Here is a 21,654-nt window from a genome sequence, read left to right as displayed (position 1 = left end):
CTGTTGATTCACTTACCCAGGTCTGAACCCAGAATCCAAAACTGTCACGTTCAGGGTGCTGGAGGTTTTTATTTCTCCAGTGTGTGATTAGGATCAGCCTTATTATCAGCTGTAAATTATGCAAATGATTTCAGCCCTGCTGTGATTTCACTGTTACAGTAATGAGAAATGATTGAATTAGAGGTTTCCTTTGTGAGATTAAAATTGCCTAATCCTTGTATCTGTTTAGAGAGCCCTTTATCTCCTCTGGTGCTGAGGCAGAACCCCAAACCAGCTCTTCCTTGCTCTGGTTTGGCTGCTCAGAGCTGGGGACTGAGGTGTCCTGGGTTGGTTTAAACTCCCAGTGCTGACCCTGAGAGGTGCCAGCTGAGCAGACAGGAGCCAGGGCAGCAGAATTGCCAAGCTGTGCTCAGATGTTTTCCCTCAGCAGGTGGTTTCTGACGTGATGCTTCTCTGTTCCAGAACAGCTTCAGCCCCACGTGCCCCAGTACAGGTTTCGCAAGAGGGACAAAGTGATGTTCTACGGGAGGAAGATCATGAGGAAGGTGAGAGCATCTGGCACAGGGGGAGGGAAGGGAGGTTAAAATCCACTCTGGGAGGTGTAGAATCTGTAATACTTTAGGCCTTCAACCTGTAAAATTTCACTGGGATTTTGTGGATGTTTCAGAACCCCTGGAATGCTTCCTCAGTTGCTGGTGGAGCAGCAGGAGCTTCTCCTTCTGGCCAAACTTTAGTTCTTTCAAGAATATTTGCAGCCAGTGAGGGCAGTAATAAATCACTGAATATCTTAACTCCTGCATGGAGCTGATGATTGTTTAAATATCATGGAATCACAGAGTAGTTTGGGTTGGAAGGGACTTTAAAGCTCATCCAATCCCACCCCCTGCCATGGGCAGGGACACCTTCCACTAGCCCAGGTTGCTCCAAGCCCTGTGCAACCTGGCCTTGGACACTTCCAGGGATGGGGCAGCCACAGCTTCTCTGGACAACCTGTACCAGGGCCTCAACACTCTCACAGGGAAGGATTTCTCCCCAATATCCAGTTTAAATCCACTGTCTTTCAGTTTAAAGCCATTCCCCCTTGTTTTATCAATATATGGTATATATCTATAACAGATATATCTATAAAATATATGTATCTCACATATATATGATATATATATATTCATATATGTATATGAGATATCGATAGATAGATAGATAGATAGACAGATAGATATGTGATGCTGTTGATAATCCCTGTCTTTGAAAACCTACTTCTTCCTCAGGTGGTGCTTTTCAGAGCCCCAAATGTTTGTTCCTTATTTATAATCCTCTGTTTAGTGAAGGATGGTGGGTGCAAATGGCTGGAGAAAAACCAAGGCTGTTTAATTCTGACTGTGGTATGTGCTCCCTGCTCTCTGTCCTGGAGAGTCAGAACTCCTGGGAAGCTGCAAGGCCAGGCTGGGACTGGTCTCTTTTGAGGGGGGCCAGAGGCAGAGTGTGGCTGGGGGGGGTCCTGGCTGTGCCCTGTGCTGAGTCCAGGAGAGCACTCCCAGTGCCAGGGCACTGGAAACCTGCATCTCTAGAAGAATAAGGTACAGGAAAGGAACCTTGGGCTGCCAGTCACTGGGTGTTGAGGAACATTTCCTCTTGTGAGCTGCCATGGCCTTCTGCCTGATTCACTTTGTTGAGGTAAATTCAAATACCTGGACTTAATTAGACACTGTGCTGGGTTTAATATTCAGCTCTGGAGCTCTGTCTCGTTGTGGAGGAGGTGGTTACTCCCTGAACCTTGCATTGCAGGTCAGCCTTTATGTAGAACTTGGCCAAAAAAGCCCTCAGTGGAGGGAAATTGTGTGTGTGCAGCTTCATAATTTTAATATTCCTCATAATGTTAATGTGCAACTTCACAATTTTAATATTCTTTAACACAGCTGTTTATATGTAAGTCACTTAAGTAAAGAATGCTTAGAATTCCACATGGAAATTCATTTCAGGTATTTTTGGGTTTGGGGTTTTAGACTTTGCTTTTTACTTTTATTCCTGAATAAGGCAGAGGCTATTACACACTGACTGCTGTGGATTGTAATTCGGGGATTTTTGATAACATACCAAGGTTTTACTTAAAAAAAAACCCCTTCAAACTAATTAAAGATTTATTTTGTGACAGAGATATTTTACAGAGATTCAGCTCTTTGAGAAACAAATGAAGAACTAGGAATGTTTTGGAAGTAACTAATGAGGGGTTTTCTTGGTGTAGCAGTCGATGTGTTTCTCCAGAGGGTGGCACTTGGGAACCAGGAAAAGTAGGAAAAAGCCTTGGTTTGTCACCAGCTCAGACCTGAATGTGGCCCTGGTTTGTCAGCACACAGACTGCCAGGTGGAATCATGGAACATCCTCTGTTGGAAGGGACCCACCAGGACCATCCAGTCCAACCCCTGACCCTGCACAGACACCCCAACAATCCCACCCTGTCCCTCAGAGCATTGTCCAAACCCTCCTTGAGCTCTGACAGCCTTGGTGCTGTGCCCACTGCCCTGGGGAGCCTGGTCAGTGCCCAGCCACCTTCTGGGGGAAGAACCTTTTCCTGAGATCCAACCTGACCCTGCCCTGACACAGCTCCAGCTGTTCCCTGGGTCCTGTCGCTGGTCACAGGGAGGAGAGCTCAGTGCCTTCCTCCTCTTCCTCATGTTGAGTGTTCCTGGGTGGGAACCACAACTAAAGGTTTTTTTCCCCCCTACTGTCCATTACCACTGTACCACTTGTAGCAAGAAAAAATATATTTTTCTTGCTTCATAGAAAGGAAGTGATCCTGAAGTAGATGTTGTTCCAGTCCTCTGAGGTCTTACAGGAGTGTTTCACTCTGTTCCTGTTCCGATGGCCTCAGGGGAGGATTAGGTTGGATCTCAGGAAAAGGTTCCTCCCCCAGAGCCCTGACCAGGCTCCCCAGGGCAGTGGGCACAGCCCCAAGGCTGCCAGAGCTCCAGGAGGGTTTGGATGATCCTCTGGGGCACAGGGTGTGACCCTTGGATGATCCTGTGCAGGGTCAGGAGTTGGACTCGCTGGTCCTTGTGGGTCCCTCCCAACTCAGCACATTCTGTGGTTCTGAATGGCTGGGGGATGGGTTGGAACCTTTGCAGAGTTGGAACTACTGGGTTGGTTTTTCTGATTTACTCTGGGTTTTAATAACTGTTTTTGTTTTCCTTCTTTCCTCCCAGGTGACAACTCTTCCAAACTCCCTGGTTGGGAACACGGTGCCTCGCCAGAGGATGCGCAAACGGGCAAAAGTTTTATCTCTGGCTAAAAGGTACTTGGGCTTTTGGGAAGGGGAAAATTTGTGCCATGGAGGACGGGTTTGGAGTTTTTATTTGTGGTCCAGTCTTTAGCAGAGCACTTTTCCATAGCTCCTGGCTTTTCCCAGTCCTTTCAACTGAGGATCAGCTGGGGAGTTTGCTGGACTGGGGTGGTTTGTGCAGCACTGTCTGGTTTGGTTGAAGAAAGGCAGGAGGGTGGAAGTTTTAGCTGATTGATGATGTGTAACTTGGGATGGTGAGTGTTTAGTATTCACTATATACTTACTCAGTACTTACTATATAATTAAGACAAATGAGGGGATGTCCTGGCTCCCTGACTCACGTTTTCCTTCGCAGGATTCTACGTATTAAGAAGGAATGTCCAACTCTGCAGAGGAAGGAGCCTCCTCCCTCTTTGCTAGAGGCAGATCTGACTGAATTTGATGTGAAGAATTCCCATTTACCATCAGAAGTCCTGTACATGCTTAAAAATGTCAGGTAATGTTAAATGGGAAGATGAGTTTGGAGTTCGGATGTTCAAGTGATGTGAATATCTGGCAGGTTGTATCAAGTCTCAGACTTTATGGCTGCAGGGTCAGAATCTTGAAGGAGTTGACTGAAATTCATCTGAGCATGAGGACAGAATAAAGGACTTGGAATTTTCTAGAAATGTTAAGAAAATAATGGAGTTTGTTTTAAAAATAAAAAATGAAGGGGGGGAAAAAAGGATGTAGATTAGTGGCCTGAATTTGGGGATAGTGATAATGAAGGTGCTCTAACATGAACAAATGTAGTGCATTTTAAAACTTCTCTGTAGGCTCTATCTGACAATTTTTTTGGTACAGAAAAGCATTGTAATTGGTAAATGTTAATTGGATACCATATTGACAGCTCTCTAAGCTGCAGAATCTTTCACTTCTCTGGCTGAAAAGGTTGCAAATCAAATCAAAGTCAAGTTAATCCCCAGGGCTCTTGGGCAGATTAAGAAGAAGGGTTGGTCTTTGTGCCCCTTCAGCAAGAGGTTAAATTTGCTGACACAGCCAAGAGTTTCAGATTTTCCAATCTGTAATTCTGGTTTTGTTTGTGGATGTTCATTTTTTCTCCCAGATATGATATAATTAATTCCTGAAGGTCATACATTCTCGAATAAAAATGCTATTTAAGTCATCTGGTGGAATTATGATCTCCTGTGACTAATTGATGTTGCAGTAGAATTTGATGGATTAATCCTGATAAATGTGAGCTGATGGAGCTCTGTAACAGAGTGATCAGGTTTAAGACCTGTATTTCTGTCTGCCTGGTAGTGACTGGCTATTTTCAGTACTGGAGGAGTCCAGGTGCATGTTACCTGCAGGAGATGGAATATTCCAAATTTAAAGTGTGTGCAGATGACAGGAATTTTTCCCTATGTTTTCAGTATTTCTCCTATGTCCTGGTCCCATGGACAGGGCAGCTGCACTAAAAGGGAGAGTTCCATGGAGTAACTTTTCTCCTGCAGTGTGTGAATCCTGTAGGGTTTTCCTTCTCCTTCTGAAGCCGTGCTGGTGTTTGCTGGAAGAAGGCTGGCTGCACTTCCTGCTGAGCCTGCTTGGAGTTCTTCTCCAAAGGAACCCAAATATTCACAGTCTCAGTGTTTCACAGTGCTCTTGCACCTCTGTTTTGGGGAGCTCTGCTCCTTCTGCCCCGCAGCAGCCGCTCGGGGCTTCCTCCGTTAGTCGTGCTTTGCTAATTTAGGAAGGATTTTCCAAGGGCACTGGTGATTTTGGGTTTCCCTCTGCATTTTCTTTGCTGCAGGGTCCTTGGGCACTTTGAGAAGCCTCTGTTCCTGGAGCTGTGCAAGCACATGTTCTTCGTGCAGCTGCATGAGGGCGAGTACATCTTCCGTCCCGGGCAGCTGGACAACAGCATCTACGTCGTGCAGGATGGGAAGCTGGAAGTTTGCATCCAAGAAAGTGTAAGAACCAACTGATCTGCAGTTTTTAAGATACATTTGTTGGCATAGCATATAGCCTGGCATGAATCATTAAGCATTGATTAGACTTAGGCCTGTGAATCACAGGGATTTAGAAGGGATTACTCCCAACTCTTCGGGGCCGTGGTGTTCATAGAGATCAAGGTTTGTAGCTCTGGTCCCTCGTGTCTCAGATGAGAGAGAAGGACACAGTGCTGATGGGGCACGTTGAAATATCCTCACACATAGTTATTGAGGGAGGACAGGGTGCAAGGTGGGCTTGGAAACATTCCCTTTTGGGGTGGTCATTACAGAAAGTAGGTGGGCACAGAGAGCAGGAGAGACCACGCTCACTTCAGAATATTCTAGTGGGAGTTACTAGGTTTTACCTGGGAGGTGGAAAAGTCAGATTCACTTTTGGGTAATGAAGGGAAAAGAAATGATGGTTTGTTTCATGGGTGAGTCTTAAAATGTTGAGTGCCAGCCCTTGTGATTCTTTCTGCCAAGTTTGATTTTTAGTATTTTTCTTCTTCCTGACTGAACATTGAGTTTAGCTTTAGGTCGTGAACAGGTTTCCAATGGCTGAAAATGCAGGGGACTCGTGTTTGGAAATTATACCAAATGTGATGATTTCTATATAATTTTACATTTTTCTGTTCCTGACATGAGACCCCTCAATAAAGGAGTAAAGGAAGCTTTGTTTTGTTGGTGGTTACAAAGCAAAGGCAAGCAGGTCCAACTCCCCCCAGACAAAGCTGGCTTTTAGTTTCTTTTAATTTATCACTTTTAGAATGGTGGTTTGAAACCCTGTGGTTGGAATGAGCACATTTCCATCAGAGCAGAGACAAAACAAGTATCCAAGTCCCAATGGGGAACCTGGAATGGGAGCTGCTCAGAGCGTGTGGGAGGATGGGAGCAAGCTAAGCTTTCTGAAGTGCTCCAAATTTGCCAAAATGCAGCTGTGAGCCTGCAGTGATGGTGTGTCTGTGCCTGCAGGATGGAACAGAAGTGGTGGTCAAGGAGGTGCTGGCAGGAGACAGTGTCCACAGCCTTCTCAGCATCCTCGATGTCATCACGGTGAGTCCTGGGAGCTGCAGGGTTCCTGCAGTGCTGCTGGATGCCAGAGCCTGGCAGGGGGAGCAGGAGTTGAATATTCCTGGCAAGGACCCAGGATGCAAAATGGTTTTTGGATTAACTCTTCTCCTCCTCCCAGGCCTTCCCAGGTGTAGAGTGAGCTCTGGGGTGTGTAAGGTGGTTGTGGGTCGTGTGCTTGGCAGTGTAACTCTGGGTGTTCCTGATCAGCAGCAGGATTTGGATTATTCCTTTATGTCTGGAAGTCTGAGACAGGGTTTGATTTGCTCGAGGACACAAGTCAGGAGCAGGATCAGGTTGGGGCCCAGAATTCCAGGCTTTTACACTGTTTCACAGAATCCCAGAATATGCTGAGTTGGAAGGGACCCACAAGGCCCGTTGAGTCCAACCCTTAGCCCAGCACATGACCATCCCCAAGAGTCACACCATGTGCCTGAGAGTTTGATTTGTTGCTTACTGAATTTATTTTTATTTAATCTCAAGAAAATAAACCTGACAATTGCTATTACTGTGATTATATTGTGAAAACAGTTGATGGATTGATTTATTTTCCAACATCAGTGGTGCTGGTGGCCAGCTGAGGGTTGTGCTCCTTGGCAGGGGACAGGATGAGCTGGATGTTTGGGGGTCTATTTGATGTACAGATTGTTGGGGTTTACACTGATGGTTGGAATTACACTGATGGTTTTGCTGAAATCATCCCAGCACAGCTATTTGGGAATACCTGAATGGAAGGTGTTGAATTCATCGTCTTTGATGATACTCAAGCACTGAATGTGCTTTCTTGAAGGATTTTAGTAGTTGAGAGGATGAAGATAATCAAATCTGTATTCATGTTTGACCTTGTATCATGTTTCTGTTGTGCTTGGCTGTCTCTGTTCATCAAAAGGTACCATTAAGTAGTTTGAGGATTCTCTAAAGTGTTCTTTGCCATTTTAAATGCAAACATGCATCTGTATATCTGTATTTATAGTTCCCATAAAACCTATCGACAGGGATACATTTTTTTAAGCTTGGTCACACTTTTTTTTTGTAGAAAGTAATGGCATGTGAATAATTTGGGCTGTACAAGTCTAGTTCTTGCTGTCAAATTCATATTAATATATTTGTAAATTCGTATTAGTACCTTTCTCCTTGTTACTTCCACCACTAAATTTTCTTAATGACAATATTCTAAAGAGCAGAACCATCATATAGGAACATTAATACTAGTCATGTTCTTGCTTTATAAAGGAATATAGAAAAAGAAATCCTTCTTGTATAACAGTGTCTTGTGGCTTTGTTTTTTTTTGAGAGTGTTGCCATTCATTTTGTGTTGTGTTAGGATCTTTTTTTGTTTTTAATTCTCATTCTATGATTTTTTTTCCTCTTTCTCATTAGTTATACCACTGGTAAATAAAAAAATAAAAATGATTGAAAGTGTGTTGAACAGAGTTAGCAGTGTGGAGAAGAACATGGAATGAAAAAACCCTGCAGGTTTTTTTTTTTGCTAAACTTGTTCTCATTTATTTTTACAACTCTTTTGTTCCTCATTTCCCAGCTTTGTGGGAAATAAAACTGCCTGGTTTATTTCTGTTTTTCCTCTTCCTTATGTCCCTTGCTGGCTTTGGCTATGGGAGAAGCATGAAAATGGGCAAGGAGTGAGGAAGCTGATCAAAGTAGAGGAGGCTCTTCAGTGTCATTCCAAATCTGTGAGTTAGAACTTCCTGCAGATACCATAACCTTAATTGTCACCCAACACAAGGCTGTGACATGAAGAAAGGGTGTATTCAGAGAGGATTTCAGTTGCCTTATCTAAATTTGGGATTCTTTTGGCTGATTCTGTAGCACATGATGTCAGGCTGGTCCCTCACTTAGCTGAGAGCTTTGTGAGAAAGTTGGGGTTGCTGCAAGAGCTCTTGTTGTTGGATCTAAAAGAAAGGTCATAGAAGAGGCACTTTTCTAGTTTAATCTTTCAGTTTTAAACTGGAAAGTCCCTTTAGATCTACTAAATACAAAGGTACCAGCTGTGACATGAGACTTCACTTATTCTGAGAACAGATCGATGCTGATTTTTCTAACCTTGAAGGAGAAGCTGGAAGCTTTTGAATCCAAGTAGGTACAGGCCCTTTCCTGGTATTCTGGAACAATTCTGAGGTGTAGTTAATCTGACTCTGAATTGATACTGCCCCAAATATTCAAGAAGTCTCTGAGCTGAGCATTGTTGGTGTCCATGAAGTGTTTTCAGCAGCTGTTGCTGAGAGCTCGTGTGTGCAGCCGGAGCTTTTCCCTGGACAGTGAATGTTCATCCAGAGTTAAATGGGACCAGCAGAGATGGCTTGTGATACTGATTTCTGGAGCTTTGGGGTTGACTCTTCTTTTGTCCTCCTTGTGGAGTTGTTATTAGGAAAACTAGGAGCAGGAATGAAAAAGAAGAGTCTATAAGGAATATCAATCAATTGGCAGTGACTGAGGGGGGGAAAATGAAAGTCAGGATTAAAAGAAGCTGAAAAAACACTTGGATAAAGGTGAGCCTGCAGGGCTCAGGTCTGTTTAAGTGGCACTGGACAAGATGGATGAGGTTATAAAGAAGAGATTGATTGCTGCAAGAGCTTTGGGTGCAGCAGTGTTGGTGCAGTGAGGAGGGTGTCAGGTAGGACGGGAGGAAGACAAATCCCAGGCAATGGAAAGAGGGAGAATATGGCAGATTTTTGGGTACAAAAAGGAGTTACCACTGCAGGTGGCAGAATGTAAAGCACCTGTATCTCTTGTAGCTTATTTCTTAACCAAATTCATTTGGATTTGGCCATTAGCTGTCATTTGCTTGTAGGTGACATCTCACAGTTCTTGGAACAAGTAAATAGTTACCTGCCCTGAGAACAAAAAGTTCTCTTGAAAAAACCCTGTTTCGCTCCTGATTATAACTTAACTGTTCCTGTCATCTGAGTGTGGGATTGCAAAACAGTATAATTTAAACCTGGTGTTCTCCCTGTGCTGCTGATTATTTTGTTTCTGAGAGAACTGACAATTACAGAACATTTCCTCCTCGAGCTCCTCTCACAGCTTTTAACATGTTCCAAACCCATTAGTTGTGGTGCTGGCCCTTTCAGAACAGAGCTGCTCTCATGCAGGGATATCAAAAAGGCAAAATTATATGCCGAAAACCTGGAGGATTGGGCTGTTCTTTGGAGGAAAAGGCTGCTGCATCATTATCCATTATTATCCTAAAACTGGTTTTCTGACACTCCAGGGCTGGCCTCTCCTCTCACAAGCACAAGAAAAACCCAAACACTTTATTGGACAGACTGGAGACCACATGACTGTAAAAACAGGGCTTACTTGGCTCTTGGGAATAACTGTTATGGAAGACTATTAAACTCGGTGTTTATCCTTGTCCAGCAATTAAAGATTTACTAGATTTCCTTACTTTTCACTATATATTTGATGTAGAGATTGGTAGGAAATACAATTGGTGGCAAATTCAGTGATCCATGCACTTAAAACCAGACTATATACATTTTCTATTGCATTTAAGAATTCCAAATTAATTCTTTATCTGAAGGCAGACTTTAAATTGGCTTGTAAAAGAGGATTGTTGCATTTATTTTTGTTAATTTCTTTACCTAATTAAAAGAAACATAAGAAAACTGGGGACACTGGTAACTTTGCCCTGTAGGTCAAAGTGATGTTTAACATTTCCAATCCCTCAGGAACTTGAAAATCAAAGCTATTAATATCATCCCCAGATTGTATAAAAAGGTCAGCTGAAGTTTGTGTAATTAAGAAATTGGTTCCAATTAATGTAATTTAATTTTAGAACCTACTTCATGGTACCTTGCAGACCAGCAGACAGAGCTGCAGCTGTATTTTCCAGAGTGATTATTGTGGTACAGAAAGTCTCTTGTTTGGTTTTGCTGGGTTCTTTAGGCAGGAATTCCTTCCCAATGATTGTGTGGAGTTCTCTGGTGTTCTGGAAGACTTAGGAGTTGTTTCCTTTATAATCAGCATTTAATATCTCTGTGTTTAGTGCTTGGAAAAATTTCCCTGCTGCTGTTCAGGAGGGGGAAAACTGTGAGGTGGCTGTTAAAGCAGAAACTCCATTTCTTCCTTTGCTCCTTCTCTGTGCTGTAAAAGGGCTCATTTTATCTTAGATATATGGGGTGGATCAGTACAGATACTGATGTATTAGTAAATTAATTAATTAGTAAATTAATTCATGACTTATAGATGTTATTTCCAGCATTACATTCTAGAAGGGGCGTTGTCTGGAGTTTTTTGTCCAAGTGTTTGGCAATAGATTTTTGTTAAAACTCTATTGTGATTCAAGGGGAAAAATCCTAAACCAGAGGCTTGCCTTCCTGTGTAAAAAAATCTCTATATTCTGCCCACTTGCAGTTTTATTTTTCATTGGTTTGTTAATTCTCAATCTGTTCTTTGAGCAAGATGTTCTAGACCCACTTTGTCTTAAGTAAAGAGAAGCTGTTTGGCTTTGTCACATGGAATATTTCATATATATATGTATATGTATCTTGAAACACAAGAAGTCTGCCTGGTTTTTCTCTCACTCCATTATGTATGTAATTACTGTACAATTTTGTTGTATTTTGTACTGATTGTGTGAGTCTGGGCTTGTTTTTGCAGCAAATAGCTTGGCTGTCAGTACAAATAATAAAATCAGCAAACCCTCTGTTCTCTTCAGCTGGAATTTGAAGTGCTCCTGAAGCCTGGCTCTGTGTGTAATGACTGTGGCAGAGCTGACAGACCCTTAACCTGATGCACCTCCTCACAGCTCTCTGTTTAATTCTGGTGGAACTGCTGGTGTGAGTTTGCTCTCATTACTCCACTCGTGGGTCATGGAGCACAAGTTCAAGGCTTTCTGTGGTCAGATGATGTCTGCCAGACATACAGAGCAGCAAAGCAGGAATTTGGGAAGGTTTGAGTTGGATGGTTGGTGGACTAATCTTGTTTCTCTGGAACTTTCCATCAGGGCCACCCTGCTCCCTACAAAACAGTCTCAGCCCGAGCAGCCACTCCATCCACAATTCTGAGACTTCCAGCAAGTGCCTTCCAAGATGTGTTCCAAAAATACCCTGAAACTCTGGTGAGAGTGGTGCAGGTAGGTAGAACTGAGGGGGAAGGGGGAATCACTCGTATTTCAAAGTTACAAGGAAGACATTTAGAGGTTCAGCAAGTTCATCATCCTTTGGCAGGTATGGAACTGCTCAAGATTTGGAATATATCCTGCTATTTCCCTAGTTGTTAAAGCCCTAGACTTAATAATCCCAGCACTACCACATACAGGAAGAAATAATTTATATATATATATATGTGTATATATATATATATCTATATCTTAACCGATTGAGTTTCTGCCTGTGGTAGCCTCTTTAATCAGCCTGACCTGCACTGTGAGCTCGTTGGTTCTTGGGGAGAAGGTGCTGGCGTGGGCTCTGCATCTTGGTGAGCACCAACAGTGCTTCAGAATGGCTTAGGATCATGAACAGACTGTCACATGTTCTGAGATAGGACTGTTGGACCCTTAGAAGCTGTTTGGTGAGGGGTGATGCTTTGGAAAATTCACAAAATTGGGATGGAAGTGTCTGTCAGCACCTGAGGAAAGAGCTGTGCTTTGGATTAGCTTAAAGTTCACCTTCCCCTGCTTTGCAGAAGCTCAGACTGTTCTCAGGTGAGCACTGAAGTTTGGCTGGTCCCTCCTGCAGGTGGGAGGTGGTGCAAGGATCAGGAATCAAGGATTCCAGTTTGCCTCGTCCCTCAGGTGGAGCAGCCAAAGGGTGCAGTGTCTGATGAGTCACTCTGGGCTGTCCTTTTGTTTTACTATCACTGCTAAATCTTTTTGTCCTTGCAAACTGTTCTGGTATCTGGATGATTTATGAGTGACACCTGAACCTCCTCGTCCTGATGGTTGAGGAGAACAGATCATTAACACCGACTTAATTTACTCTGGGAGAGCTGGTACAAAAGAGAGGATGGCTTAGGAGTGGGAATTATCTGGCAGGGCAGAGGAAGGTCGGGTGGCACTGATGTTCTGGGTTAGGCTTGAGTGCTTGTGGAGCAGTGGCTCAGGTTCTGAATGGGGAAAGATGGACTAATTTTTTTAATGAGAGGGGAAAATTGGAAGCAAAACCTTTTATTTCAAGGGACTTCTATTATTGATGTTTACAGAAAGCAAAAAGCATTTGGTGTTTGTGAGTGAGGCTTTGGATTCTTGTTCCATCAAATGATTGTGAAGTCATTGTAAATCACTTCTCTCTGTCTCAGTTTATCAACTGCTGAAAAGGAATTTCAGCTTAGGGTACAGTCTGTGTTTTATAAAGTGCTTTCAGGTACTGTGGTACATGATTGTATCTAAATGCCAGAACAAGTGTGGGAGAATGCTGAATCCATTTCTGCTGCTTCTTGTTTGCAGATCATCATGGTGAGGCTGCAGAGGGTGACATTCCTGGCTTTGCACAACTACCTGGGTCTGACCACGGAGCTCTTCAGCTGTGTGAGTTTGGGGGGCTGTCCCTCAGCTCTGACTGGGCACGGGGAGGTTTTCCTTCTTCCAGAAGGTTGTAAAGCAAATGGTACATATTAAATTCCTAATGACAGTACTTGAGAAGTGAGGTACTTGTACAACCAGCCCATAAAACCCAGCCCACGCCGCCGCCTGGGGAATTACTGGGAGGCTTCAGTGTCCAAAGGGCATCGCTCCGAAGTGATGGATGTGCTCTGCTCTGTGCTCCAGCAGTCCTGACATTTGTTAATGGTTCCTGGTCACCTCTGCCTATAGCAGTGTGAAAAATGCTGTCCCTGTGGTGGCAGAGGGTCAGGTTCTGACCGAACAAGTTAAATCTCTTTAAAAAGGAGGCCGTGCAGCAGTGGGGGAAGATGTTGGGAAATTCTTGTAACTTTAGCAAAATAGTGCTTGATCTCTATATCCATGATTAATGCTTAGTCTTGTACCAGATAGTTCTTAGTGCCTCTAGCAGTGATTAATATGTACCAGCAGATGTCTTAGTTCTGAGAACAAAGACAGTGTGCTGGAGCAAAGACAGTGAGAAAAGTACAACGTGACTGGACCACGTAGTTGAGATACTTTCAAGAAGAGATTCATTGGGATATCTGGGACCACAGAGGGAACGTTTGGGGAATGGGGTGTTCCCCAAATGACAGAGACCCTCAAAACACCCCTACTCATATCCAAATAAGTTCACAGAAGAAGTTGGCATATGTGTATGTATTCTGGAGATGTGATGGATGTGTAGTGATTATGTGTTCATTTCATATCTATAACCTGGTCTGTTTGGTTCCTGGGTGTGCATTTGAGGTGGAGAGATCCCCCATGCACCCAGTGCTCTAAGTAATGTCTAATATAATTTAAAATAATGGCTTTCTAACCCATCAAACTGGTTGGAGAGGTTATTTCCCCTTTTTTTTTTTGACAAGGTGAGGGAATACTTAATCAAACTGGCCAGTTTTGAATGCCCAGATCCTGATGGGATGGATGAGGGAGCTGGTGGATCCCATGACAAGTCACCCCTGGTGACCTTTGATTGATCACCACAACTGGGAGCAGTCCCTGGGGGTCAGGGCAGGCTCCAGGCCTGTGGGACAGGAGTGAGTGTGTGGTTTATGTTTCCTTCTCCCCTTGCTCCTTTAGCAGAGCCAGGCCATCCCACTGGTGTCCGTGACCAGTGTCACAGCTGGAGGAAGCACCAGCAAAGCTGGGAAAAGACCAATGTCCAGTGCACTGGAGGAGGATCGTGGAGAGAAGTATGAAAGATCTGGGGAAGGACTGGAAATGGGTAATGTTTCTGGAAACATGGAGTAGCTTTTGTGACCTTCTTTAATTGTTGTGCTAATCACAGGATCCCAGAATGGTTTGGGTTGGAAGGGACTTTAAAGCTCATCCAGTTCCAACCCCCTGCCATGGGCAGGGACACCTTCCACCAGCCCAGGTTGCTCCAAATCCAACCTGGCCTTGGACACTTCCAGGGATGGGGCAGCCACAGCTTCTCTGGGCAACCTGTGCCAGAGCCTCCCCACCCTCACAGGGAAGAATTCCTTCTCTATATCCCATTTAACCCTGCTCTCCTTCCGCTTAAACCCTTTCCCCCTTGTCCTGTTGATTTGATTGACTATTGATATCACTGCTATTGATCAGAGGATTTTTATTTTATTAATTAGGAATTGCCTTAGATGAATTTTGGTTTTGAAGCCTTTGGATGGCCCTTAGCTTCAAAGGGGAATTAGTACTATCTTTTAAATTATTTTTAGGGATGAGGGGGAGGAGGAAAAAAGTGACTCCTAATTTTGAATGCATAGGAGGAGCTGGGAAAATTGTGAGCCTAGATACCAGCAGAAGAATTGCTGGATATGTGTCTTGTCAGGCTAAAATGTCATATTGAAGGTAAACCCAGGAAAATAGAGTTGAATTTTGCCTCTGCACCCCTAATTAAATCAAAACCGGGAACAGATTTAAACAATGTTTAACATTAATGTTTCAAAACTTTTAACACAGTGGGTAGTGAGAGGTTCTTGCTGTCAGTGAGATTTATTTTATTTGAGGTTACCTTGCTTTTACATTGTGTAATTTTTGTTTCTAAATTCCAGATACATTGAAGATTTCTGGTGCAGAAAACACAGAGCATATTTTCAGGAGAAGCCTTTCATCACCTCCCTATGCAGGGTCTGCAGAGGCTTCTAGTAAGTAGTGCTTGGCAAAATTGTGGGAAATATATAATTTGTCTAATCATTTGGGGGGAAACCACATGATCTCTGGAGTGCTGGGGTAGATAATCTTCCTGTTTATGATAGATAATCATCTTGCAGACCTGTTTGTGGTAGATAATCATTTTGCAGTAGTGCTGCTTCCTAACTCATTTGTCAAAAATTTATTTAGTGAGTAACAAGTGGACTATTATCCAAGAGAGCATTCCCTTGCTGTCATTATTAGCAATGGGGAACATGCAGTAATTTGGCTACCAATGCCTGCAAATGAAGAGCTTTATTAATTGGTATAACTGAAACAAAGTGAGTTATGATGATATACCATCATCTTTCATACAAAAGATGACACACAATTCTTGCTTGGCTCATTGTCCCAAAAAGCACATTACACATGGCTTTGTTTCCCAAAAACATTTGGGAATGGTTTTTTTTGAGTGGATAATAAAGGTGATTGATCACTGGAGGCTGTGAGGAGACATTTATGAGGCAGAGCTGGTTTGATGCTGCAGTATCAGTATTTAGGGCAATTTCAGTCATCTCCACTGTAGGCATCTTCCTCTGGGCCAGATGTTTAGGACAGCTTTGTGTGCCAAGGTGGGGAAACTGGACTTGTGGGAATCATAGGGGGAAGACATCTGTCTGTGTTAGCTGAGTGCCAAACCAACCCTTGTGAGGGAGTTGGGAGGTCATGCTTAGATACTGTTAATAGAGAACTCATGAAAGGTTTAATCAGTGGAATAAAGGTGCCCTGGGTACTTTAGAAGGTACTTTTGTTGCTCACCTTGGCTATTAGAGGGCTTAGAAGATAAGAACATTCTGTGAGGGGTTAAAGAGTATGGAGACAAGGAGGGACACAGGCTGAGGGAGCCCTCAGAGCTGAGGGCTTTGCCCAGGGCAAGGTTTGTGTCATTTGTTGCTATCCCTTAAGCTGGGGGTGCGCAGAGAGGAGGGGAATGGGGAGTTCCTTCATTTTTCATACTGGAGGGCTGATTTGCTTCCTCTTCAGTTCCTGCTGGGCAAGTGTACAGGGTTCCCACTTTGATTTTTTTCATAGCTTCCATGTTACTGTCCAGAGGGATGGATGTGATGGAGAAGTGGGATTTTTGGCTAGTGGTCAGTACCTCATCTTTTTGAACTGGGGAAAAAAATCACTTGACTTGAAATGGGGCTTGGCTTGATTTTCCTGTGTGAGGTTGTTTTGCATTATGCATTAAAAATCATACCAGCAGACTTGATTCAGAGGTGAATTAGGTAATGCCCTGAACACAGGGCAGTTCAGTGAGCTCTGCCTGTGCAGCCCTGTGACACTTGTAAGGGACAGTCCTTGCATGTTCTCAGGAGCTGGATCCCTGCAAACTTACCCGTGGATATGTCCATTTGTCCTCCTTTTCTCCTTTTGTGTGTCAAAAGAGTTATATTGGTGTACACTGACCTTGACAGAGAGAGCAAATTAATTTTTACTGACAGAAGGAGCATGTCTAATTGGGTAATTATGATTTGCCTCAGTTAGCAGAGCTGATTTCTGCTCCCTGCACTGAAGTTACTGTTTAGTTTGCACAGAAAGTGTCATGATGTCTGTAATGACAAGATCAGGATCTTACTTCAGATTCTATTCCTCTGCCTTACTGTGTGTTCAGGCTCCATGGAATATTGATTATGTTTATTACTGACACAGAGAGGAGAGAACTGTCTGTATTAGAGTCATACAGGTGCTGATATCTCAGCATCTCCTTGATTTGCTTGGCTCATCAGAATTAACAAAAACTGCTAAAAATTCCTTTGGGGGAAAACACTTTTGCCTCAGTTGCTCCTGGGGCTGGGGTCTAATTTATTCTTCTGGGTTTTGTGGTTTTGTGCAGTTCTCTAACTTGAAGCATAGCAGTTGTGTAGATGAGGGAGTAGGATCCTGCCAGCTCAGGCTACTCTGCTTTTTAAGTGTACTGACCCTTTGTGGAGAAAGATGGAACTAATTCGTGTGAAGCATCTGGTGGACAGAGGAATTAGAAGGAAATAAAACAGCAAGGTCATTTCTATGATAAATTCACCCATCTATTGTTCCTGGGAGTGTGTCTTCCCAACTATTATTCTAAGGTTAAATAGCAGCTGTCTTTTATTGGTTTGTTTGTTGTTTTTTGCTTCTCAGGTGTTCAGAGAAGCTGCTTTTCCCCTCCAAGCCCAAAGCCCTGTGGGAGTGTGGGACCACCCGCAGCAGACGGGGCAGGTAGCTCAGTGAGCGAGTGCTTGGCAGGGAAGAGGCACTGGAATGCTGCCAGTTGCCATTGTTTTTGCAGTGACTTCCATCCCAGCAGTGTGTGGGATACCAGCAAGCACATGTTCCTCACACAGGATCACATTCCACTCCTGTTTCCCACTGCCTTCTGTTCCTTTGACTCAACGGTTCCAGCTGAAGCTCGTTCTGCCGGATCCTTTCCCACTCCCGTTTGAGCAGCAAGACAGTTTAATTAATCACTGCGTGGGCAGCTCAGCTCTACGACTGAGATGAAGATTCTGCTTTGAATAGAAGTCTAGTAGACATAAGCTTTCATTCTTAGAATGCCTCCTCGTTCTCCTCTCCCTGAGTTTTTGATGTGCAGAGGATGCTCTCCGTGCCTACGTGCCCATTATCAGATTATTTGGGTTTTGCATGAGAGGTGTGTGTTTGGATTGGAAATGCACTTGGTGTATTGGGGCTCAGGAATTGCTGACACTGGGACTGGGGGGTCAAGGTGACTGACAGGGAGTCAGAGCAGCCCATAGGGAGCTGCTAGTTCTGCTATCCCAGCTTTTTTGTTTATAGCTGATTTAGGGTCTTTAATGCCACAGTGAACTGAAATTCAGTTGATAAAATCAACAGCTTTTTGGTTTGTTTGGTTGTTTGGGGTTTTTTTCTGATTTTATGGCTTGTAAGTTCTGCTGATAATAACCTTTGGGTCAGCTTGTTGGTTCCTTGTTTGGAGGCTGATCACCAAATGATGTTATGATCCCAGTGGCAGATGTGGATTTACTGCATGCAAAGATTGGTTCACATTTGTACATCACAGAATCATGAAATTGTTAAGGTTGGAAAAAACCTTTCTAAGCTCATCAGGTCCAACCATTAACCCAGCAGCACCACCATGTTCACCACTAGCCCATGTCCTCAAGTGCCACATCCACGGGTTTTTTGATCACTGCCAGGGATTGTGACTCCACCACTGCCCTGGGCAGCCTGTGCCAGGGCTTTGCAACCCTTTCCCTGGAAAGATTTTTCCTAATATCTAATCTAAACCTCCCCTGGCACAACTTGAGGCTGTTTCCTCAAGATGGCACAGAAAAGAGTACTCTGAGGTAGATCTGAATATTTGGGACAGTGGGATTCTCCCGTTGTCTCAGCTGGGGGGGAGATAGGAGTCAAGCCCCTACAGAAATAAAAGAATGGTGGGTTTAAAATTAAATTTATAGACAGCTCTTCGTGAGGGGGAGGTATTTTCACGTGATGGTATATCACAAGTTATTAAATATAGGGCAGCTCCATGTTTCCAAAAGCCAAGTTCCCAAAGCTCTGGGCAAAAGTCAAGTGTGTATGTTTGGAGAGGGGGATATAGGGAAGGAAAATTAAAAATTTGAGCCCTCTCAGAACTTGTTATGTAACAAAAATTACCAGTCAGGAAAGACAGTTGGTTTTCTTAAAGGCCCAGCCTACTCCTGAGCAGCAATTTGTATTTATAAAAGCAAAAGTATAAGAACAATGACAGAAGGGAAAAGGCATAAGGGAGAAAATTGTCTTAAAAATCTGTTTTGGAAACATATTGAGCATGGAAATATGATAGAAATTATTATAGGTTTATTTGCTGATGGAAATTGCAATTTCTGAATGACTCTTAAACTCATCTGTAAATCCTCAGACTGATATGGGGGAATCCTGCTCAAGGTATTTAATTAAATAGGAAGAGTTTCCTTGTTATGTTTGTATTATTGATTAGCTCAGAGGGGTTCCTGGAAGGTGTATGAGACAGCCAAGGAGCTAATGTAATTAAGCTGTATTAAATTGGAAAGTAAGGACTAGAGGTTGTAGTGACTTCAAATTCATGAATTAAATAAATTCCCTGTAAGGGAATTTCTTATGGAACTCTCAGCACCACAGTTTGGACAAGTTGTAGACAGGATCTGAGATTATTTAGACTTCAGGGAGAAATGCTTTGTATGGAGAGACTTTAAGAATTTGCTGATCATAATATTCTTCCCCATGAAAGGTCTTGCAATTTATTGGGTACAAAAAAGTTTCTTTTGTTTGGTGGATAAAAAGTTAATGAGAATCATTTCCTGAAAACAACAAGGAAATTTTGTTTGGTGGATTTGCCTCTTCCTGAAAATCATCAGATGTGAATGGCTCTGTTCTGTCTATCCCAAAATGCTGATTGTACCCTGTAGAATAATGGGTGTGGGAATTTTGGGACGTGATCTAGGAGTGAGTTCAGATGACAAGAGACAAAGTTCCCCCCAGATCTTCCAGGTCAAAGGGAACGAGGGAATCAATAAGAACACGAAGACGCCTCTTGCTAAAGTTGCTCCTCTTTGTACGTTTTCTGCTATTTCTGAGAAACTGTAATAAAGGAGGTGCTTAAACCAAGATTTTCCCGTTGTTTTCAGATAATTCCAGCGGTGCCAAGTCTGACATGGACATGGCCTACGAGAGGGCCCGGGTGCACCTGAGCCCAGAGGACACTGCTGGCAGCCCTGGCACGGCCAAGGTGGGTCTGTCTGACACTCTGGGAGTCCAGCCTGGTCCTTGCCTTGTACATCATTATTCTTGGAGTGATTCCAGTGTTTTCTGCCTTTGAAACGCTGCCCTTGCACCTCTGTAGGACTTGGGTATTTGGTCTTACAGAGTCAGACTGGCTTGGGTTGGAAGGGACCTTAAAACTCACCCAGTTCCACCCCCTGCCATGGGCAGGGACACCTTCCACTAGCCCAGGTTGCTCCAAGCCCCATCCAACCTGGCCTTGAATGGTTTTTTTGTATTATTATGTTTTAACTTACAGTTGTTTCAGTAGATTTTGGTGACTGTTAAAGCTTTTTAGTGCAGATCTTGAAACTCTGTGGAGATTCCCTTGGCGAGCAGCAACTTCTTGATTTTAGGTATTGCCTTCCCCTCACTCATGAAATGCATCATTTGGAAAGGTGGATTTGTCAGACCATGCTTTTTTTGTGATTGGTACTTTGCAGCAAGGAATTAAAAACTTGTATCAGCCTGTGAACTTCCTGGAGGTCTCCAGTCACTGTTTATAAATCTGTTTTTCTTTTTGTGATCTGATTTTTATGAACACTGACCTGGAAGTCAAGAGCACAAAAATGCTCTTGAATTATGAAACTGCAGACTGAACTTTCAAGTGAAATTGTTGCTCACTGTGACCTTGACAGACATTTTTTCGTTTCCTCCATCTTTGTGTTTGGTTAAGTTTTAGTTCCATCAAGCTGCCCAGTTTCTGAAAAGTCTCTTATTTTTCCCTTTCACAAGCTGTGATGAGTAACTTTGTTTGACTCAAGTGTCAGAAAAAAATACAGGGATAATGAAGTTAGCAAGCTGTTGCTTTTTTGGAAACCTAGATTTCTCTTATGCAGACCACCAGTTGTGGTGGGTAGAGAGAACACATGATATGGCACATTTTGGCTGGGTAAGTGCCAATTATAATGTTTAAATGATCCTTGTTGTGTTTCTGCTCTTTGCAGTCCATATTGAAGAAGACTGTGACGGTGACAGAGACTCCTTCAGCAGTTTTCCATTACAGTGCAGTGCAGGACTCCTGTAACACCAAACATATTGATGCCATCGTTGAAGCAGCAAAGAAAGACCTCTCAACCCTGATGAAACTTGATGTAAGTTATTGCAGGGAGAACTGGCTTTGGTTTTGCTTTTCATCTCACTCTGCCAGGAACTAAAAAGCAAATTGTCTCCCTGGTACTGTAGACGAGCCGAATGTTTTATTCAATAGTTGTTGAAGTTATTAGAAGGGCTGAAGTAAATTTGAATTATTCTGCCACTTGAACAGACCACGCTGGAATGCAGTGCATGAATCTTCTCTCACTGTGTGCAGATTTAGCCCTGTGAGCAGCAAATGTGCAATTTCTGCCACCTTCTAATTCTGTGCTCTCACACAGTGTGTGAAGAAGTTATGTAAAGGCATTCAGGTGATTGCTGAATCCATTAATGCTCTTGGCACAGCATCCAAGTGCTTGTTTGGTTTTTGGAGTTGAGTCTCTGTACTTGGCAGTGGCACTGGGAGCATTTCCCAGCTGGGTCCTGTGCCTGGTGACCTCCCAGTCACCCCCGAGCTCAGCCCCTGCTGAGCCCCTTCATGTTGGAAGAAGGGATGAAAATGATTGTTTCCATCATTCCTGTGATTCCAGCTGCATTCCATTATGGAGCTGTGGCTGTTCATGCAGCTAATCAGACAGTTTGGGAAAATTATGCATCTGTCTCAGTCAGTCACAGGCACCCCTGGCTTGTTCCAGCCTGTACTGCAGTAACTCCACTCTGCTGGTGCTGCCAGGGGCTGGGCACAGCTGCTGCACCTCCTCCTCTGCTGCCAGAGCTGTCACCAAACTACACTTGGTAGAACTCAAAAAGGTTTTACTTTTGGATT

At 43.5% G+C, this 21,654-nt stretch overlaps 1 protein-coding gene across 2 annotated transcripts in view; it reads left to right on the top strand.

Moving 5' to 3' along the window:
- Positions 1-21,654, top strand: part of PNPLA7 (patatin like phospholipase domain containing 7) — a 132,452-nt gene that overhangs the window by 4,250 nt on the left and 106,548 nt on the right. Inside the window, exons 5-15 of one of the 2 annotated variants that reach the window (XM_032708327.1) lie at positions 463-545; positions 3,202-3,290; positions 3,634-3,774; positions 5,071-5,230; positions 6,224-6,304; positions 11,286-11,414; positions 12,726-12,806; positions 13,965-14,106; positions 14,915-15,007; positions 19,661-19,761; positions 20,741-20,887. In XM_032708327.1, the coding sequence (XP_032564218.1) occupies positions 463-545; positions 3,202-3,290; positions 3,634-3,774; positions 5,071-5,230; positions 6,224-6,304; positions 11,286-11,414; positions 12,726-12,806; positions 13,965-14,106; positions 14,915-15,007; positions 19,661-19,761; positions 20,741-20,887 (1,247 nt within the window). Of the gene's footprint in view, positions 1-462; positions 546-3,201; positions 3,291-3,633; positions 3,775-5,070; positions 5,231-6,223; positions 6,305-11,285; positions 11,415-12,725; positions 12,807-13,961; positions 14,107-14,914; positions 15,008-19,660; positions 19,762-20,740; positions 20,888-21,654 lie in introns of both variants that reach the window. The other variant, XM_032708326.1, reaches the window with a different exon arrangement.

Source organism: Chiroxiphia lanceolata, chromosome 21, assembly GCF_009829145.1.
Source record: "Chiroxiphia lanceolata isolate bChiLan1 chromosome 21, bChiLan1.pri, whole genome shotgun sequence".
Lineage (NCBI taxonomy): Eukaryota > Metazoa > Chordata > Aves > Passeriformes > Pipridae > Chiroxiphia > Chiroxiphia lanceolata.
Note: the sequence above shows the minus strand (reverse complement) of the source record. Positions and strands in the feature narration are given on the sequence as shown.